At 42.9% G+C, this 19,219-nt stretch overlaps 1 protein-coding gene across 3 annotated transcripts in view; it reads right to left on the bottom strand.

Annotated features, from left to right (window-relative positions):
* Positions 1-17,138: 17,138 nt before the first annotated feature.
* Positions 17,139-19,219, bottom strand: part of GLRA1 (glycine receptor alpha 1) — a 99,433-nt gene continuing 97,352 nt past the window's right edge. For 2 of the 3 annotated variants that reach the window (XM_089334977.1, XM_089334978.1), the window contains exon 6: positions 17,139-17,664. In XM_089334977.1, the coding sequence (XP_089191103.1) occupies positions 17,353-17,664 (312 nt within the window). In that variant the 3' untranslated portion in view covers positions 17,139-17,352. The remainder of the gene's footprint in view (positions 17,665-19,219) is intronic. The other variant, XM_008255290.5, reaches the window with a different exon arrangement.

The following is a 19,219-nucleotide window of genomic DNA, read 5'->3' on the forward strand; positions in this document are numbered from 1 at the left end:
TACATAAACATAGGAGCTAAAGTATGCATATAATCATGCAGCTATACAGTGAAAGCAAAACAGCAGCTCATCATTGTCAACATTTTTCGTATTTCAAGATGTAATTTTCCATCGTAGAAAATAGCCCAATATATAGTTCCTTCCTGCTGAGCTTAAAACTTTTTTTTAAAAGCTTTATTTATTTTTATTTGAAAGTCAGAGTTACACAGAGAGAGAGGTCTTCCATCCGATGGTTCACTCCCCAGTTGACCACAACAGCTGGAGCTGCGCTGATCCAAAGCCAGGAGCTTCTGGGTCTCCCACACGGGTGCAGGGACCGAAGGAGTTGGGCCATCTTCTACTGCTTTCCCAGGCCATAGCAGAGAGCTGGATGGGAAGTGGAGCAGCTGGGACTAGAACTGGCGCTCATATGGGATGCCGGCGCTTCAGACCAGGCCGTTAACCCACTGCGCCACAATGCGGGCCCTGAGCTTAAAACTCTTGAGCCATGAGTATTTTAAATTAGATGAGTTTGTTAGATGTTATCCCCAGAGTAGCAAAGGAGTAAGAAACTGTGTCAGAGCTTTTTAATAACTAGACCCTTCAGTCATCCATGTGGCAAGGACCATGTTGACCTCAAAAATTGATGCTTTTTCCTCTAGAACCATGATGCATACCCATTTGAGTTTCAGTGAGATGCAGTGAATATTACTGTAATGAAAGTACTGCATGGAGAAGTGAGTCTAGAAGACATTCGGAACAAGGTTGGCATTGCGATTCATTACTTGTAGTGCAAATGAGATTATTAGACTTGGATTTTTGTAGGTCTCCTTTTAGTTTGCAGATTTTGTGTTGTACCATGATGATAGGGATTTAGTCTTGTTATTTTCTTATGTAGTTTAATAAAAATTTAGAGCATTTAGAATCTGGATGTGCATGGTAACAATATTTTTATTTTATAGCATAACTAAGGTGAGTTGATAGAAGTTATATTTTATGTGCATAACTGCCATTCCTGATACTTTTCTTCCTCCCTGTTTTTGAAAACTTGTAGACTTAAATGATTTAGTGGAAAATGGCACTTTATAGAAGGCAACTTGTGAGACTATAAGAAATAATATTCCTATGAAATTAGTTTTGTAGACAGATCACTGTTTATGCTGAGTGATAATTCTTTTAAGTAAATGGTATCATTATTAAGATCTACTGATCTAAAGATGTCTTGCATTTCAGTTTACTTTTGGTGCTACTTAAAAGAATTTCTGCAGAACTCCATACCTTGTGAAAGAAGCATCATCATCAACATTTAGTTGAAATAGGGTTTTAGCGAGCTTCCCAGTTTACCAAAAGAGGGCAGTGGACAACTAGAGAACCCTCAACAAATGTTTCATAAACTTAGCAGTGTCACACATGGCTGTGGGGTGGGTTAAAATTGCTGATCAAGTAATAGCTCCATGGTGCTAAATGATTAGGATTTCTAGTTTTAAGATAGTAGGGTCTCTGGGGGCTTATGTTTGTTATTGTGATACTGAGGTTCTGGGGACCATAAGCATAGGCTTTTGAACTTTTAGCTAGGCTATAGTAAAGAAATGGTGGCTCATGAGATAAAACTTATTTCTGTTTACATTGTTCTCAGTGGATGTGTAACTAGCTCAAGATGATGTTGAAGTTAGACTGTAACAGTCTCAGAACATGGCCTGGATGAGTAACAAGTTGATAGCATCTAAAACCCTTATCCAGTTTGAGTTTTGAGTATAGTTGTATGATAACTTAGAAACAAGGTTTTTCAGTTTTGTAGGACTTGTTTTGAAAACCCTGGACAGTCTCCTCTCTTCCACAAGTATCCACTTGAACCCAGTAGCTTCTCTTTAATTCCCTATAAGAAGGAGGTGATATAGAAAATCTGTTCCATTGGTAATGCCATAAACTATGTGACTTAGTGAATTACACCTAGAAATGTGGTCAGTGTCCCAGATTTGTAAGGGCCAGCATGCAGTATGTGTTTAAAAACAAAAATTAGGGATTTGTATGAGAAAGTTACTGTTGGATTTAACGAGTCTTTATTTTTCAGGAGCCTACTTAGGGGAAGGCTGATTATATTTTTGGTAGCAGTTAGAAGGAAGATCATAGCCTCTTTAATCTGGATAAGACAGTTTTCACTGTTGTAATTAAAACTGCTTTTGTTACTGATTCCCCTTCTCCCCTTCCCTCCCCTTTGATGTCACATGTTTGACTTTGGATTTGTTTACATTTTAACATTTTGTTACATATACATGTTGTATATACACTGTGATTTGGGCTCTCTAAATGAAGACCTTACACCAAGACGCTGAGATAACGAAGTGTGTATGGGGGTGGGGGTGGGAGAACAACTTCCCTTTTTAACATTTAATGCACATTTAAGTAATAGAACACATTTTAAAAATGAATTTTGTATAGCAGATACTAGCTTTTGAAAGAGTTGGGGTAGAGTTTAAAGGAATAGGGATTGTTTATATGGAGAAACATTTCTTTGTGAGAAAGGTTTTCTTCCCATTGTGATTGTTGCCACTAGGAACAGAAGATCCTCCTAGAGTGTTAGTGCAGGAAAGGACTGAGGTTGTCCAGTCCCTTCATTTTACAGAAGATAAAGATGGCTCAGAGATGTAACAGGGAGTCCACATCTGCTTGCCTTCTGGGACCAGCACTCTGTGTTTGGGCTAGGAAGGGAGGCCAGAGCTGTTAAAGGTCAAGCTCTAAGGAGAAACGGGAAGGCACCACATTTTATATGCTTGCCCCATTGGTTCCATAGTTGAGTTTTCATAACCTAGATTTTCTCTATTAATGCCCAGCTCTACCAGGGCTTTGTCTAAGGACGATAACTTTTGCTCCCCTCAGGGATGGGTTTACTACTAGCTGTCAGAAAGCTATTGGGTATCCTAATGTATTAATAGCTGAAACTCAGCTGTAATTGTCTGGCACATCCTTCAGCATTTTGCATTCTGTACATTGTGGTGCTTTTTCTACCTTGTATTGTTACCACTGTAAGCTCCTAGGGGGCAGCAGTGTGGTCTTAGGCGTGTACCCTGTTCGTGTCTGGCAGTGCTGTGTATGTAGCCAGGCATTGCTGATTCCCTCGCTGCAAGTGCCTTCTCTCTTCCCTGAAGACAGACTTGAATCTGCACCCTAACTTTCCAGTCTCTTGCCTTCTGAATTGTTTCAAGACCCAGTTCATGAACTGTTGTTGTTGTTTCCTAACAAAAGATGTGTAGCACGTATGGGGAGTCCTCTTTTGGGGCTGATCTGTCTGGAGTTGGAAGAGAGGAACAAGTTCATTCTCCCACACTTCCCCTCTGCATTGTCCCATCATTTTTTTGAACTGTGTTCCTAGAGCACTTTATTACTTTCTCACAGTTGATCGTGTACCCCTACCACCTTAGAGTTAGAATTATGTTACTTGTTTTACTGCTTTATTGGACTTCAAGCTCCTAGAGGACAGGGCTGGGGGATTATTTCCTGTATTCTATCAGAAAGTACAATGACTATACTGGAGTATCAAAATGATAAATTAAGTGAGTCAAAGAACAATATATTTTTCTGTTTTTATTTTGACAAGGGAGGCATGCCTGGAGATAGGTCTTAATTCAGTGAATATTAAGGACTGTGAACTTCAGTGGAGGATATTTTGGGGGAGGGATTTGAGAGCAGGGGCAGAGGTGGGAGGAACTCACTGGCTGTTTAAGGCACCTCCAACTCTGAGCTGGTTACTCAGCCATTTCTTACTGATTGTGCCTGGCATGTCCCAGGCACTTGGCAGAAGAATTTTCTGTGGAATTTTTCTTTTTGCAACCTTGTCTCTTCATTGCTCTTAGAGTTCATAACATCACCCATGCTACAAGTCCAAGTCAGCTGCTTCCTTTTTTAACTCCTGTGTCCAGTCTCCCAGCTGAGTCCTGTCCGTTCTACCTCAAGTCTTCCATCCCTCCTCCTCACTTAGGCAGTTTCTGTAGGCTCTCAGCTTCACTTAACCTCTTCTTAGTCCAGACTACTTTATATATAATACTAGATTCATCTTATGGAAACAAAAGCTCTGACCATGTATCCCACGTGTGTTCTATCTCCCCTACTAGACTGTAAGCTCCTTATGGGCAGGATCTATGTCTGAGTCATCTTTGTATCTCCCATAGCATCTTAACCAATAAATATTTCTTGAATGAACAAACGAATTCTGATTTCTCAACATAAAGCATTGTCTAAAGTGAAGTGTCTTCCAGATCATACATAGGTTTCTCTTCAGGATAATCTGGAGAATATGAAAGTTCTCTCCCATATAAAGTTGGTGAAATAGTAACAATTATGAGGTAACCACAGAGAAAATTTCAGAAAACTTTTAATTTTTTTCCATTGGAATCAGCATGGATATGGGCATATGGATGGTTCAATAAATACATTTTTATATACATGTATCACAGAAATTTTACATTCCATCTTCAAACTGCAGAAATAGATTTGTTTTACAAGCCAAAAATAACTGCCAATGACGTTATGATTGCATGCAAAGAAAAGAGTTTAGGGGCTAAAGGGAATTGGCTTGTTCAAGGGAATTGAGTGTCCAGTGAGAAGTAAAAATGTTACATTAAGGAAGCATTTGCTTAACACGCTGCTTAAGGTGGTAGCCAAACAAATCCTTAACTGCAGCATTAAGGCCATACCAAGTTTATACATATGTACAAAGAAGTTTCCATATAAAAGACATAACTGTCAACATTTGCTTCTGGGAAAGATGAGGAACTTTGTAATTCTGACCCAGTTTTCTAGGCCAATTCGTTAATATGTTCCCCAGGCTACTTAGAAATCTCTTCTACTGTGGCTAGCTGTCAGTTAACCTGGGCTTGTGTGCCTTGTCTCAGTGTGAAAGCATGGATCACCTTGAACCTCTTTGATCATGGGTGATGAGGCACTCAACTGCACAGCCAGGCGTACACTCATTTCTTACATCCCCCTAAAGTATTTGGAATTACAGTCAGAACTTTAACTTGTCATCTTACCTGTAAGAGACTGCACAGTAGTGCTGGCATTGTGACCTGAAGAATTATACAATGCCTTCCTGTTCTTTGGGGTTAAAATAACATCTTGAATAGTGTATTAATGAAGCCAAGTGTTTGGTTTCAGAAAATACCCTCTAGCTGTGGAGAGTTAATATTTAACTTTTACCCTTCCTGATACACGACACACATAAGTTGGCTGCTACCTTTTTGGGGAAACTGTAAAATTAGTTGAAGAATAACCTGGGATTTACTCTTTTGCTTAAACCAGCTTTGAAGACAAAGGGTATGTCTTTAGGACCAATGTCCAAATGGGGAAAACACAAAGGGCGGGGTCTTTGGAGGTGACGAATTACCCCAAAATCTGCTTTGGCTGGGGTCAGGTGAGCTTGAGATTACGTGGTCTGATACTGTTGTCAAAAACTGGCCTATCTTAAATGGTGAATAGATCCTGAACCAACTAAGAGAAACTATGTTTTCAAAAAAAAGATACCTTTCCCTCAAGTGACTGAACCATGTTGTGACTTGTTTTGGAATGTTTGAGATCAATCTTAAGTTCTGTTTGTGTTGTCTTAGCAACAAATTGGTATCTCTCTAGTAGATCTGCTCATTTCTAGTTCTGCCATGGGCCAATTTCCAAGTGTGGCTCTGGCCTATTCATAACCGTGCCTGCAAGGTAATTTCATCTCCTACCATAATTTTCCCCAGACCAGTCCGGTTTGAGGATGCAATTTCTGGAAATGATGATTTGGAAGATGATGAACATGCACAGAATGAGCTGTCCCTGCACATTCCAGCCACGCAGCAACCACTCTTTACCCAAAATGACCCTACTTAATTATGTGACAGTTATGTGCATTAGCTCTGGATGGAGAGATTTTAACCAGTGGGTCTTTTGGGATGCTGATCTACACAACCAGACTAGAATACCCTTTGACAGTGTCTTAGTCCCTTTGTGGGTCACTTTGTGCATTTCAGGTCCATAGCAGCAAAGGCATGTATTTTGCCATTTTAAAACCTTATGTGCAAGTCACTGAGGTCCTTGCTGTTTATTTTGAAGGTAAGATTCGGACTTCTTAGCTTTTTTTTTAAGTTTTGAGAATGTTACACCATCCTTTTGTTTGTCTGATATGTACAAAAATCACATGAAGTGGGTATTTTATCTGTGTCCCATATGCAAAGTAGCAAGATGGACCTCTTTGGGATTTAATTAACTGTTTAGTGCTGAAAATATCATGGCTTAAGTAGTGCAAGGTTGGACCATTAAATTATGATGTATAAATTTAAAATGCTCTGAGATAATGCCTTTTGGGAATATCCAATTCTTAAGCCTCTTTGACCCAACTCAAGCTAAATTGGCATGTTGAACATGGTGCACTTTTAAATGAGGTAGAAGTACATCTAATGTGGAAAAATGATCTTAGCAAACTAGTATGTAAGCACCACTTTTTAAATAAATCTGGGGGCATCTTTGACTAGGATTGGTAATGCCTTTCCCCAAAACACTCTTTCTAAAGAATTTACTTGAGGTAACTTACTGTGCAAAAAACTATTATATGTAATAACTTCCTCTAGCAATGACTTGATACAAATCAGTTACACTTCTCTCTCTTTCTGTTCATGTTTGGCTTTTTCCCTGTTTTTCTTTGTCGATGTGGTTTCAGGCTTTGAATAGAGATGTTGTCTAGAGTGGGAGAAGTGATTTCAGATGCAACCGAGAATAAGAAGACATGCTAGACTATACTTTCCCTACAGGTATGCGATATTTAATATTTCAGTTGATCAACAAAAGGTAATAGTTGGAGCACAAACTTGCCTTAGAAATACTTCCATTATACTAAGTATTGGCTTGATAACTCCACAAATAATTTTTTCAGAGTCATTGTAGAATAGCAAACCCATTGAGAACCATGACTTCACCATCTCTCCATCCCCTTTCTAGTGCCTGCCTAGCACAAACTAAATGCTTATTACTTGAGTTACATTGATATTCTTTAAGACATGAATTCCTAGTGGGTGCCATGAAGGAAAAGGTTACCTTTCTCCAAAATGCAGAAAGATCTGTATTGAGCTGGAAGTTGGGGTTGGTGGTAAGGAGAATGAGCTGGTGCACTCCTGAAGGAATGCCTTCCGGATTTGCCTTTGGCAACTGCCATTGGGAGTCCGGACCCTGGTTTCTGCATTGAAGGTTGTTCAGATGTATTCTGCCTCTGTCCTGCCCTTCAGCCAAACAGATAATTGCTCGCTCATCTGTGCCCTTATTTTTTACCTCCATATTGTTGCTCGTGCTATTCTCTCTGCTGGAACTCCCTGTCCCCATCTGTCAGAATCTCTTCTGTTCCTTTATGTTACTGCTCAGATCGCCTTGAATGAAACATTCCATAATTTATTTCCTGCCCCTCCACAGGGGCCGGAACAACCCTTCCTCTGTTACACACTTCCTTCATTTTGTGTTAATAACTAGGTACTTTTCTGCTCCTGTATTATGGGAAATGCACGTGTTTTTCATTCTGATGTCCTGTTTTGGTGGTGCCACTGACTTGTAGATTTAATAAATAGCAAGTAGAAGGAGGATACATACAGGGGGGTTTAAAGAAACTGATAGAATAACTAGAAGTATTATATAAGCATACACTATTTATTTATTTATTTATTTGACAGAGTTAGATAGTGAGAGACAGAGAGACAGAGAAAAAGGTCTTCCTTCTGTTGGTTCACCCCTAAATGGCCGCTACGGCCGGAGCTACATGGATCCGAAGCCAGGAGCCAGGTGCTTCCTCCTGGTATCCAACGTGGGTGCAGGCGCCCAAGCACTTGGGTCATCCTCCACTGCCTTCCTGGGCCACAGCAGAGAGCTGGACTAGAAGAAGGGACTGGAACCCTGTGCCTTTATAGGATGTCGGTGCCACAGGTGGAGGATTAACCAAGTAAGCCGTGGCGCTGGCCCCATAAGCATATACTATTTTATAATAAAATTTATATTGTATTCTTGGCTATGACACTAACTTTTGAGCCTATTCTCATATCTTGAAAGGCTAAATGCTTCCTCTGGGCAATTGATACAATCATCCAAAGGCAGCACATAGCAGTTGCCTGGAGGCCCACTTTGCCATATTTGGAGTCACTAAGTAGGGTCCATTCCAAGTGCCCCTTTCCTTACCAACATCCAGGGCTACACAGCAGGGAACTCTGCTGGCTTTCAGAGTAGTAACAACAGCAAGGATTCCTAACATGACCGCAGTAGCTCATTCCTGTCTGGCCAAAGACCAAGCTTCTGAATACAGCTGAGGATATAGGCGAGGCCTTGTCCCATGAACTGGTTTGGCCACTTGCATATCAAGTTACCTAGGGGATAGTCAAGTCAGGAACAGAAGGTCTTGGACACAGGCCAGAGCGTCTGCGTACAGATCCATTGCTTTTTAAAAATTCTCTTTACCCACTCATTTCCCAAGCCTGGATATGAGTAAGGAGCCTCAGAAATCCCTCCTTCATTGGAATGTTGGTGAGACTGCCACTTGTCATACTCCTGTGTCAATGGTATCATGAAGAAAAGATTGCTTTTCACCTGCACCCCTGCTTGGAGGAAGTGGTTAGGTAACTAGTGTTTTGGAGTTAATACTGTTTAATCCTTTTAAAGATGGTGAGTTAATTTTATCAACCCAGATAGTAACTACCACCCTGGAAAATGATCTTTTGTTTAGAAGCTGAGCTCCTGGGTACCACCATCCAGGAAACCTTGGCCTGTCTCTGAAACAGGATCTCTTTGCACTCAACTTCTACCTCTCCCTGAGTTAGTTACTGGTGCCTTATCTGCCATCACTAAACTAGAAGTGTGGTTAGGGATGGTGTTGCTCTTTGGTTCCTGTGCTCTGCATTGGTTGTGGTGGGTTCTTAATTTATCTCTGTTGAGTCAATGTTTAAAGGTATTCTCAAATAAGGAAAAACTTGCAGAAAAGGTTCTTACCCTTGATTGCAGCCATTCCAGACAGATGGCTATCTCATGTGGGACCACAAACAAGCAGTGTTGTCAGTGATCTCCAGATACCTCCTGTGAGTATTTACACCCCACCCTGTTGCCTACGTACTTTATTCCACAATTTTGTAGCTTAAAAATGGCCCCATGTCAATTCTCCATAGTGCATCCATCTAAGACTGATTTAGTTAGTAGGTTCCTAGCCCTTGTAGGCAGACTGATACATATTGTTTATAACCACAATCAGAAAAAAAGGGCTGAGGACTCTCTTTTTGGTTCTTGGTGTGGAAACAATGTTAGATTTCTGGTCTAGCATGAGATGGTATTCACTGGCATTTGACAGTTTGCTAGGAGATCAAAATTTTGGTATTGGAATGTACTTGGGCAGAAGGGTATAGATCTTTTATCGGTGGCTATAAGATTCATTTAAGTTAAATTAATAAACTTTTCACCTATATACTACTTTTTAATGACAAACTACCAGTTCATTAGTTTTATTCTCATAAAAAGGGCTTAAATGGGTGGAGTCTATAGTCACAGGGGCATTAATTCATTAACGGTCAAGAGCAGATATATGGAAGGAGTAAACTCATGCCATACCAGTTTTCAAAACTTGCTTCCCATTGTAGGATCAAGCCTGTTTTTTCAAGGCACTGCCCTGGGTTAGTTAGCAAACTGTGTGTGCCTGTTTCCTTATCTGTAAAATGGGAAATAAGGTCGCATTCACTGTGGGAATTAAATTTTGCAGTTTATAATGACAGACATGATAGACACTAGGGAATATTACTGTGACATTCGGGGTTTATTCAGTCTGTTAGCTCCATGCGATAACAGGCGCTCCAGCTGCAGCATTTCAGAAGACACCTCTACTTAGTGGATACTCAAATGGTATCTGTGGGGAAAAGCGTTGCAGGTGCTTGAACAGTGGAATCAGGATTAGAATGGAGGTCTCTGTGTGTATAAGCTCTGAGGCTATCACGGTAGTCAACAGAAAATCCTTGGGGCAGGTCATGAAATGTCACTGAACTGACTGCTGGATTTGGGAGCAGGCCTGATTCTGAAAGTTCCTGGGTGATCTCTTCTGGCAAACAGGAAGAGATGATAAGATTTCCGAACGATTGTGGTAATAATGAGAATGCTTTACAGTTTACATTGAGAGGGTGAGGTTAATGTCCATTTTGTCACTTTATCTGTCATGTGGATACAGTTATGCCCAAAGAAGCGCAAGGTCACCTGCCTTACTGTAGTTGCATCTCAGCCTTTGGGTAGAAAACGAATGCTGTGTCCACTGCGTTAGGGAAGACATAAAGGGGTTTAGAGAGAGGATAGTTGAAAGTTTAGGACACAGAGTGGGACTGACTTAAGAGTACGGGGACAGTCTCTGCAGCTAAAGAACAACTGGAGAAGTGGACCAAGAAAACCTTTCAAGATGAACTAATCCATCTCCATTTCAGATAAGGAAAGAGGGCTCTGTAAAATGCCAATGAAGGCATTTTACCTTGACTGCCTTTGTATCTACCAACAGGGTATACAGTTAGGTTTCCCTGTTCTCCCACACACCTATTCATCCTAGAGGACTTTAGTGTCAGCTACTTGAATCTTTCAGGGGGCAGAAAAAGCAGTAGCTGTGTGGGAATGAGGGACATGTATGGGAAATGGCTGGTTTACAATATAATCTCCAATTTATCACCTTAGGAGAAGCATAAAATTTTTTAAAAATTCATTAATTTTGAACATGGAGATGAGAAAAATTTTGAATCTGCCATGTTTTCCTCACTCCCAGGGCTGGATGAAGGGAGAGTGAGATTATTTGTTGTAAAGTCCCCCATAAACATTTGAGAAGATGCATTGATATCAGGCAGTACATACACCCCACTGGGACAGGCAGGAGCAATGGTGTCTAATATTAAGGGGTGTTGGGAAATATGGGATTGTGGTGGGAGTTTCAGAAACGTCATTCCCAGGATGAAATTTTGCTGGGGTAGGAGTGGAGAGAGCTGGTCCAACTCCAACCACATTTGCTGTAATACATCTTATTATTAGGGTGGTTTTGCTAATGGTATGGATGTAGACACTCTCCTACCTCCATCTAAGTGGTCTAGGCTGGTCCCATTTTTCTGCTGTTTGTGCAATTAAAGTAACAGGAGCCACAGGGGAAAATATTCTTAAATCTTGCTGGCAGTTTCTTAAATGATCAAATTGTGAGTTGGTGGGGAGGGGACTTGTAGTCATTGCTATGATTTCCCTAGGGGCATTTTACAAATTATTCTCTGATGTGTTTCTCTGATTGTTCCAGAGGCTTTGGCAGAGAGAATTCCAACACCTGCCATGGGGAATGGGTGACAGCCTCCCCGGGACATAGGTGCTAAAATACCTACAGCCTCCACAGGCTGAAATACCAGAGCAGAGTGCTGTCCTCCTGTGTGGCAGAGTTCTCAGGCGAGCAGCTAGTCTTATGAGAATAGTGAAACACCTTGACTTTCACAGATGGATTAACACTGTGATCTCTCTCTTCTAATCTCTCCTTGCCTGCTCACCACTGAGGCCTGGGGTGGGTCTCCAAGAAATGACAAAACCTTCCCTCTTTTCTTCAGTCTATCACCATATCCCAAATTTGGCTTTGGAAAATCCCCTTCAACTTCCTCTTTTTACAGGAGAGTAGGAAAGCCAAGAAAAGCAAGCAGTTTACCTATATTTCCTTGGTGAGCCTGAGGTAGTGCCGAAACAAGGACCTACCTCTTTCTGACCTCAGTCTATTTCAGGTGTGTTTAAGTAGGAAGTTGTGTAAGAAACAGCAGGACAAAAACAAGGCAGTGCAGGGAACTGTGCGTGGATGGAGGTGGGAATGGAAGACCCACTGGTCCAGCAATCTGTGTGCAACCCGCAGATGTGTTTCATCTCCAGATTAGTGAGCTGGCACTGTCCTGTAGCTGGTTAATGGCCTCGTGTGGAATATCATTGTCATCACTGAGCTCTCTGAAGGGGCTATTTTTGGCTTGCCATTCTCTGTGCTCTGACTTCCTGACCCAGTGTTCCAATGGAAATTTTCCAGAGCAATGGGATTTCAAAATGCATAGGCAAGGGAAGGAACAGAAATAACCGCCTAGACATGAATGAGAAATGAGACAGGAGCCACTGTGTCCATTCTGGTCCCTCCCCCACCCCCAACCTCCCTCTAAAATAAATCACCATCTTCTGGCAGTTTGGTTTCACCAACTAAGATGTACAAACTTGTTGAACAGGAAATGCCCACAGAGGAGGAAGTGAGAGGGATGGTGGGGGTGAGGGAGAACAAGAGAGGGAGCAGAAACCTTAATGATCCTAAAAATTAATGGGCAATAATTTCTACTTTGGAACTTCCTTTACTGTTCCAAAGAGTGATAAAGCACCGTAATTATTGCTTTAAATAACCACGTGGCTCCATCAGAACAGCATGAGATAGCACTTGCCTAGGAGCAAGCCCGTCTCCTGCTGTTGCTGGCACTGTAGCCCGAGATACCCTTAGGAGCCAACAGGACAAGGTCTGGATAGAGGCATCTTTTAGTATGGGCCTCCAAGATGCTCAATTGCTGTGGCCTCAGGGGAGATGGCTGCAGGTTGTCCTTGTCCTCTGTGACATTCTGGGATCCTCAGCTGAGGCAGGAAGACATCACCACTCTCCTTCTCTTTGGGCTTGGGTGAGGAGGGCATCATTTCAGGATTTTGCAAAGTTCTATTTCTAGAAGATTTCAACCTATCCATGGGTGTCCTCGCTACCCACTGGGGTCTCAGGACACTGAAACCAAAGCCTTGCCCCCTACATGATCTTCCTCACACTGATGAGTAGTTCTCTAGAGCAAGCCAGCTCAGTTCATTGAGGCCTATTTCATTCACTCCTCCCTCTGGTCATCAGCTCTTGTTCTGAAGTTTCTGGAGTTGGTTTATCAGAATCGTAGCTTAGTAAGGGAAAATAAGCAAAATTATATTTTGAAGAATATGCATCCTGCTTGCCTGTTTGGAGAATTTTTGCCATGTATCAGGGGCTTAGGTATAGTCACCCCTTCTTGGCAGACCCAAGCGGTCCCTCAGTACAAGCCACCTAGCCAGCCAGCCTGGGAGACAGCCTACAGAGAAGACCTGATCTTGTCTTTGTCTTCAGAGCTGTGAGTATGCAGAAAGTGCTTATTTCATGAATACAATAGCTTCCAGAGGGGGAATCATTGTTCGTGGTGTGGGCTTCCAGCCAGACTAGGAAATAGCTGCAAATCACAGATCTTGACCCCAGTCCTCAAGCTGACAGATTATACCACCACCAAGCCTTCTGCCCACCAGCTGCTTCTACTAAGGAGGCAGTTAACTACAGAGATAGTGACAACCCCTTCAATTCCAGGACTGTTATCAGTGATGGAACCAGCTTAGCTGGGGCTCTAACCTCTGCAGCCTAATACAGAGTCTTACAAGACACCATCTCTTTTTTATGATGTTCATAAAGACGTGTACCTTGAATGAAAGGAACTACCTCTCATCATACTTATTTTTTCTCCCCAGTATGAAAAAAATAGCCTATGAAATATATTGGTGAGCATCTGAGAGGGATTGATTTCTTATTTATCAATAGCTTGGAAGAAGAAGAAATGGATTTGGGTTGGAGATGAACCTTCTTTTGTCTTCTTAGATTCAAAGTAAAAATATAGTTAAATCCAAGATACTTCACTCACATGAATGCGCATTCACACATACATACGTTTTCCTTTTTGTTCATACCTGTCCTTTACTCCCTGTAGCCTTAGCCTAGAATGGACTTCTGGATGTGCGCAAGAACCAGAGGGTGGCAGAGCTGAGCCATCGATTCTGACTGTTCTTTAAACAAAGGAGACACATTGTAAACTAATAGGAGGGAAGTTACTGGCTTTACCATCTTTCTACTTAATTGACAACTGCTGAACTTGGCTTCTGGGATTAGCTGTGGTTCTGGAAGTAGCTTGCTCTAGAGAACAGCAGCTCCTCGATGCCAGAACTCAGTTCTCCCACCTTGCACAAATAGTGGCCTGTACACGTAAAGGGCCAGAGTACTAGCAAACCATCCATTGCAGCTAACTCAGCTTGTCACCCACCATCCCGCTTGGCATCTGTAATCCCAAGGCATGGTGTCTCCTGTGCTCACACTGAAGAGGAAATTAAGAAAATATTGTCCTGTTCATTGGGTCACTTAAAAATATTTGTCCTAAATTATCTTCATTTTCTATAATAATAAAATCCATTAACTTACCAGTAGTTCCTTACTGCATTATACACTGGTAATAATGTCTTCGTGGGCATGCTTGCTTCCTAATTGATGATGGTATCTTTAACTTCCTAATCACTGTCCTTTCCCTACCACTGTTCACTTTTGGTTATGTGCTGAAGGAAAAATTAATTTGCATATTTTCTAAACAAGAAAGGCAACAAGAATTGGATGGGTCCATGTATTTGTGCATATGTATCTATACACCCACCTCGGGGTTGGGAAATAAAAGGGACATTAGGTTTTTGGTTGTGTGGCCTTCCTATGGAAATTACTCATGGAGCAGTTAGAATTAGGAGGGAATTTATTACTATCTCACTCTCCCGTTGTGTATTCAGAGAATCTAAGACTTAGTCATTTGCCTAAGGTCCCTAAGCATATTAAGAGCAGGAATAAAACTTAGGTTCTTTTCACTGCTATCATGCCTTCACCCCACATTGATTTTGCTACTTGTAAGAGTTTGATTTCATGACAGTTCCCTCTGTGAGTGTCTCAGGTGATTCTGCTGTTTGTTGGATACTGCCAGCTAGCTCTGGCAGCCCCTAGGGAACTCACAGGTAGAATTTCAAGGACCCAGTAGAGGTTGGGCAGTGGCCATGTGATTTCTTGGCCTGAAGGATTCCAAGCACTTCCCATAAGAAGACCAGTTAGGAATCTAAGATTTTTCTGTTTGAGCAGAGGCAAAATGTCTTAGAAGAACTGGTCTTGGCTTTCGTCTCTGATAGAGGCCTAGTGCCTCTGTTGCCCTGTCTAATAATGAGTAGTAGGGAGAAGGGCTTAAAAATAATGGTTAGCTAAATAAAGTGAAGAAAGTGCTAAGTGAAAGGGACTGGAAGTCTCTCCAAAGACCACTTGAGAACGAGTTGTGTTTTCCTCCTTTAAATAAAGTGATTATAGTGCTAATGAAAGGTGCTAGTAGCAGTGCCAAGACTAATGTTCTAATATGAACTGGTAGTAGTTGTTCAAGTTTGTTCTTTCTTTCTTTTTTTCTTTTTTTTTTTTTTAGCTTTTCTTCCTTGGGACGCATATTTGTGGTGGGGAAAAGAATGGTCTTTGATGAGAGAGTTCTACCAACTTGACTCCCATCCTTCAAGATTTCTTAGAAAAAAAAATTGTAGGTTCTACCTCACATCATGAGATAAACTGAAATATAACTGAATATTTTGGTCTATGCAGGCCAAGAGAAGGAAAGGCAAGGGCTGACTGACCTTGGACCTGTGAGTAAACACCTTTTATTATTCAAGCCTTAAGGCCAAATCCTATTTTTGGCTGCACAGTGAACTTTGCTTTACCTAATCTCTTGGTCTTTGTCTTGGCCTGTTTTTTGGGTCTTGTGTAGGCATAGGCTGTTTTGCAGAGTGGGAGAAGATTCCTCAGGGGGAAGTGCTTTAGGGAGGATCTAGGCCTCCATGGTCTCATCTCTTTGTATGGCTTCCCTACCTTCTTGCCTCACATTGGGGTTGCTCTGAAGATACAGGTGAAACCCTAAGCCTCAGAACAAACTGATTGTCAGCTGTTTCTCCTCATTCTGCCTGTAACTTTGAGCCAAAGCCAAGACGCTAAAGTGCAAAGAAAGAAATGGAACCCCAGGGTTCTGGCCATGGGCCAAAACAGGGAGCAAGCTGTGGACAGCGGTGCGCCAGTGGTGCTGTCCCCTTGTGCAGGCCCCCCCTCTGTGGATATCCACATCCTTTAGCTGGACTCCTTCTCCTCCCAAGTCCATCTCCTAGTCTTTCTCCTTTTGTTCTGGAGTGCCCTAGTACCCTAGGACAGTGGCACCTCAGAGTCAGAAGGTAAGAGAAACGTTTGTCTAAATTTCCTAAATGTTAAAGCTAAACAAAGCACCTAAAAGAAAAAGACGACTTATAAAAATATAATGGGGTCACCCCCCAAACTTCTTACATTTTCTATGTATATGAAATGTCAAAATATAATGAATAACTTTCCAAATAGTACCATCTCTCCCTACCCATATATACTTTATCTGTAGCAGCCCCCATACTGCCCATTCACCTCTTAAAGCTTTACTCTGTAGAACCACTAGATAATAAATCTATTTCATCCCACTCACCCCACCTTCCCCAACATGCACCCACTTGAATTTCAAAGTAACTCTCCAAAAAAATAGACATTTGCAAAAAGTATATCTGTTTACACTGTCTATGTGCATATTATTTCTCAAGATTATTACTTTTTTTTAACCATAAAAAAGATTGCATATTGGCAATATAATGAGAAACCATGGTGGCCATTTCTGGTTGTTGGTGGGTCAGTGGGCTGGGTGTGGAAGCACAGAAGCAGGAGGACTCTGAGAGGGGCAGGCGTGTCTTCGGCCTTGGCACATGAGGACTGAGAGGGTTAACTGGGTTCTCAGGCCTTAGGTCTCTGCAGTGCCCCATCTCTGTAGTCATTCCCTCTCTTCTGTCCACCTTCCTCCACCTCCTACCCCTGCCCATGCCTCACAACCCTCTTGAAGCAGAGGCCACGTGGCTCTGTGGCATGTATCTGCCTGGGCCAGTCTGAAGACAGGGATGGCATTTGGAGGGGTGTGATGTGGGACACACACCCAAGCAAGCTTATTTGTGACTGTTCCCACTCGGAAAAATTGTCCATGACTTCTATGTCGTTAAAAATTTAAGCAGTTACTAGGCTGATAGGTTAAGAAATAGATCTTTTGTTCTTGTGGCTTTGCATTAATATTAAGCATGAATATATATCATATATTACATTGCTTTCCTTCTGCTCTGGGGAAGACTGCACTCTCCTTCTAAACAGGAAAACTGCACAGCCTGTGAATTGAATGTTTTGAAAGCTGTTATTGCCCTATAACCCTCCCCCCACCCTTTCTTCCCAGCTCTCAGTTCCTATATTAGAAAATCCCACCCCCCCCCCACCAGCCCACCCGAGGTTAAATAGATAGTGCCACGTTCTAAAATTCATGCATTGCTGCATTTTTGCTATTGCACATATTGCAGAGAGAGGGAGGGAGGAGGAGAGAGTTGTGCATGTGTGCCCCCTGCTGCCCTTCCTCTTCCCTTCCTTAGGCTCTCAGATTCCTGTGCCATCTCCCGCTCGGCCCTCTCCCAGCCTCCCCTTCACTGCCAGCAGACCCTTCACTGGTTGTGGACGTCCTCTCTGCGGACGATCTTGTAGATGATCCAGTAGAACATGTTGAAGATGAGGAAGGCCATGGGGAAGCCGATGCGGGATATTTTGTCGATCTTCTTGGCCCTCTGGATGAAGAGTTTCCGCATCTCCTCGGGCGACTTAGATGGTGCCGGAGGGGGGTTGGTGGTGGTGTTGTTGTTGGCACCCTTGACCGAGATGCCATCCTTGGCTTGCAGACAGGCTGGGCCCATCCCATAGGCAAAGTTGAAACGGACCTCTCCGGCCTCATCCTCCTGGAATAGATTCAGCATGGGGCTCTACTTAAAATAAGACAGGGCTGGGCACCCTCCCTGCAAGGCACTCCCCAGGGGGCCAGGCCGTGCTCCTGGTTCTCCCTGCCTCTCAGACTGCTCTTTGGCTGGCGTGGGAGTTCTGCCTTATAGAGGGGCGCCCCTTGCATGCTGGAACAGATGCAAACCAGGGGACAGAACCGTGGGTCTAGAGGCTGGCGACCTGTGCCATCTCTGACGTTACTTGCTGGCTGTATGGCCTTAGGTGAGTCACTTTCTTCCGTAAGCCTCAGGTTTTTTTTTTTTTTTTTTTTAAATGTCTTTTTGTCCTATGAGTGGGGGTTAGAGTCATCCCATTACCTTAGAAGGTTCTTTGAACCATCAGAGGTAATTGAGCAGATACTCTGTTGTGTCCTGGATTTTGATTAGGAATTCTGAGGGCAATTTGGAGAGATCCCCTGCTTTGCCTCTGTTGCTTCCTTACCCACTTACCCACCCTGTGATGACCCAGGCAGGAGCAGGAGCTCAGGCCTCCCCTCCGTTTCCCAAGCCAGGGAAGCCAGATCTTTGCCAGGTCCCCACATGCCTTTGATTTTGACGACGAGCCATTGTTCAGTGACCTTCCCTGCTTGCATCCAACTTACCTTTCCTGGTTCCTCCTCTCTCGCCACCATGGGCTCTGCACCCCTGCCTGCATCTTTCCATATTTCTTTTGTGTGTCCTCACATCCCTGCCTCACACTCACTTGTCTTTTTGGCTTATGTGTTTCCCAGGGCATGGTCTAAACCACAGAGGCACAGTTGGATGCTCCCATCATGCCCAGCTTCACTGTCTCTCCTTTAGAGCTCTGAGGTGGTACTGTGTCAAGCATTTCATTCAGTATGGGTCCAGTGTTGGATTCAGTCTGTGGCTCTGGGGGCATTTTATCAACTCATGTCGCCCTCCTAGATCATAAAAGCCTTCAGGATAGGGTCCCTATCTTCTGCTTCTTGCTGTGCAGAACAAGGCACTCAGGATGGGACTCACCCACGCCTCTCCATCTCTACTGGTCTGCCCCAGGATGGCCGCCATATGCACTTGTGATAACCTCCAGTCTGACCTCCTACTGCCTCAGAGCCCATCTGCCTTGTGCTGACACGGAAGTCACTGCTTATCTTCTGCTGAGAACCTGTCAGTCGGCTGCGGTTGACTCTAGGATCATTACAATCCTTAGCATGGTAAAAAAGGCCTTTGATGACCCTGTCCACCTCTCCAGCCTTATGCCATTCTCTCTGTCCTTCTGTGTTTCAGTCACTCTGTGATTTTCCTATATCTTTGCAAGTGTCTTGCCCTTCTTTTTGAGCTTCTGTTCAAGTTGTTCTCTCTGTTGGGTACACACTCCAAACTCCAGCTGCTTCTATTCTACCTAATTCTTTTTTTTTTTTTTTTGACAGGTAGAGTTATAGACAGATATAGACAGTGAGAGAGAGAGAGAGAAAGGTCTTCCTTCCGTTGGTTCACTCCTCCAATGGCCACCATGGCTGGCGCTGCGCCGATCTGAAGCCAGGAGCCAGGTGTCTCCTCCTGGTCTCCCACAGGGTAC

Source organism: Oryctolagus cuniculus, chromosome 6, assembly GCF_051225735.1.
Source record: "Oryctolagus cuniculus isolate XC-2025 breed Fujian yellow rabbit chromosome 6, ASM5122573v1, whole genome shotgun sequence".
Classification (NCBI taxonomy): domain Eukaryota; kingdom Metazoa; phylum Chordata; class Mammalia; order Lagomorpha; family Leporidae; genus Oryctolagus; species Oryctolagus cuniculus.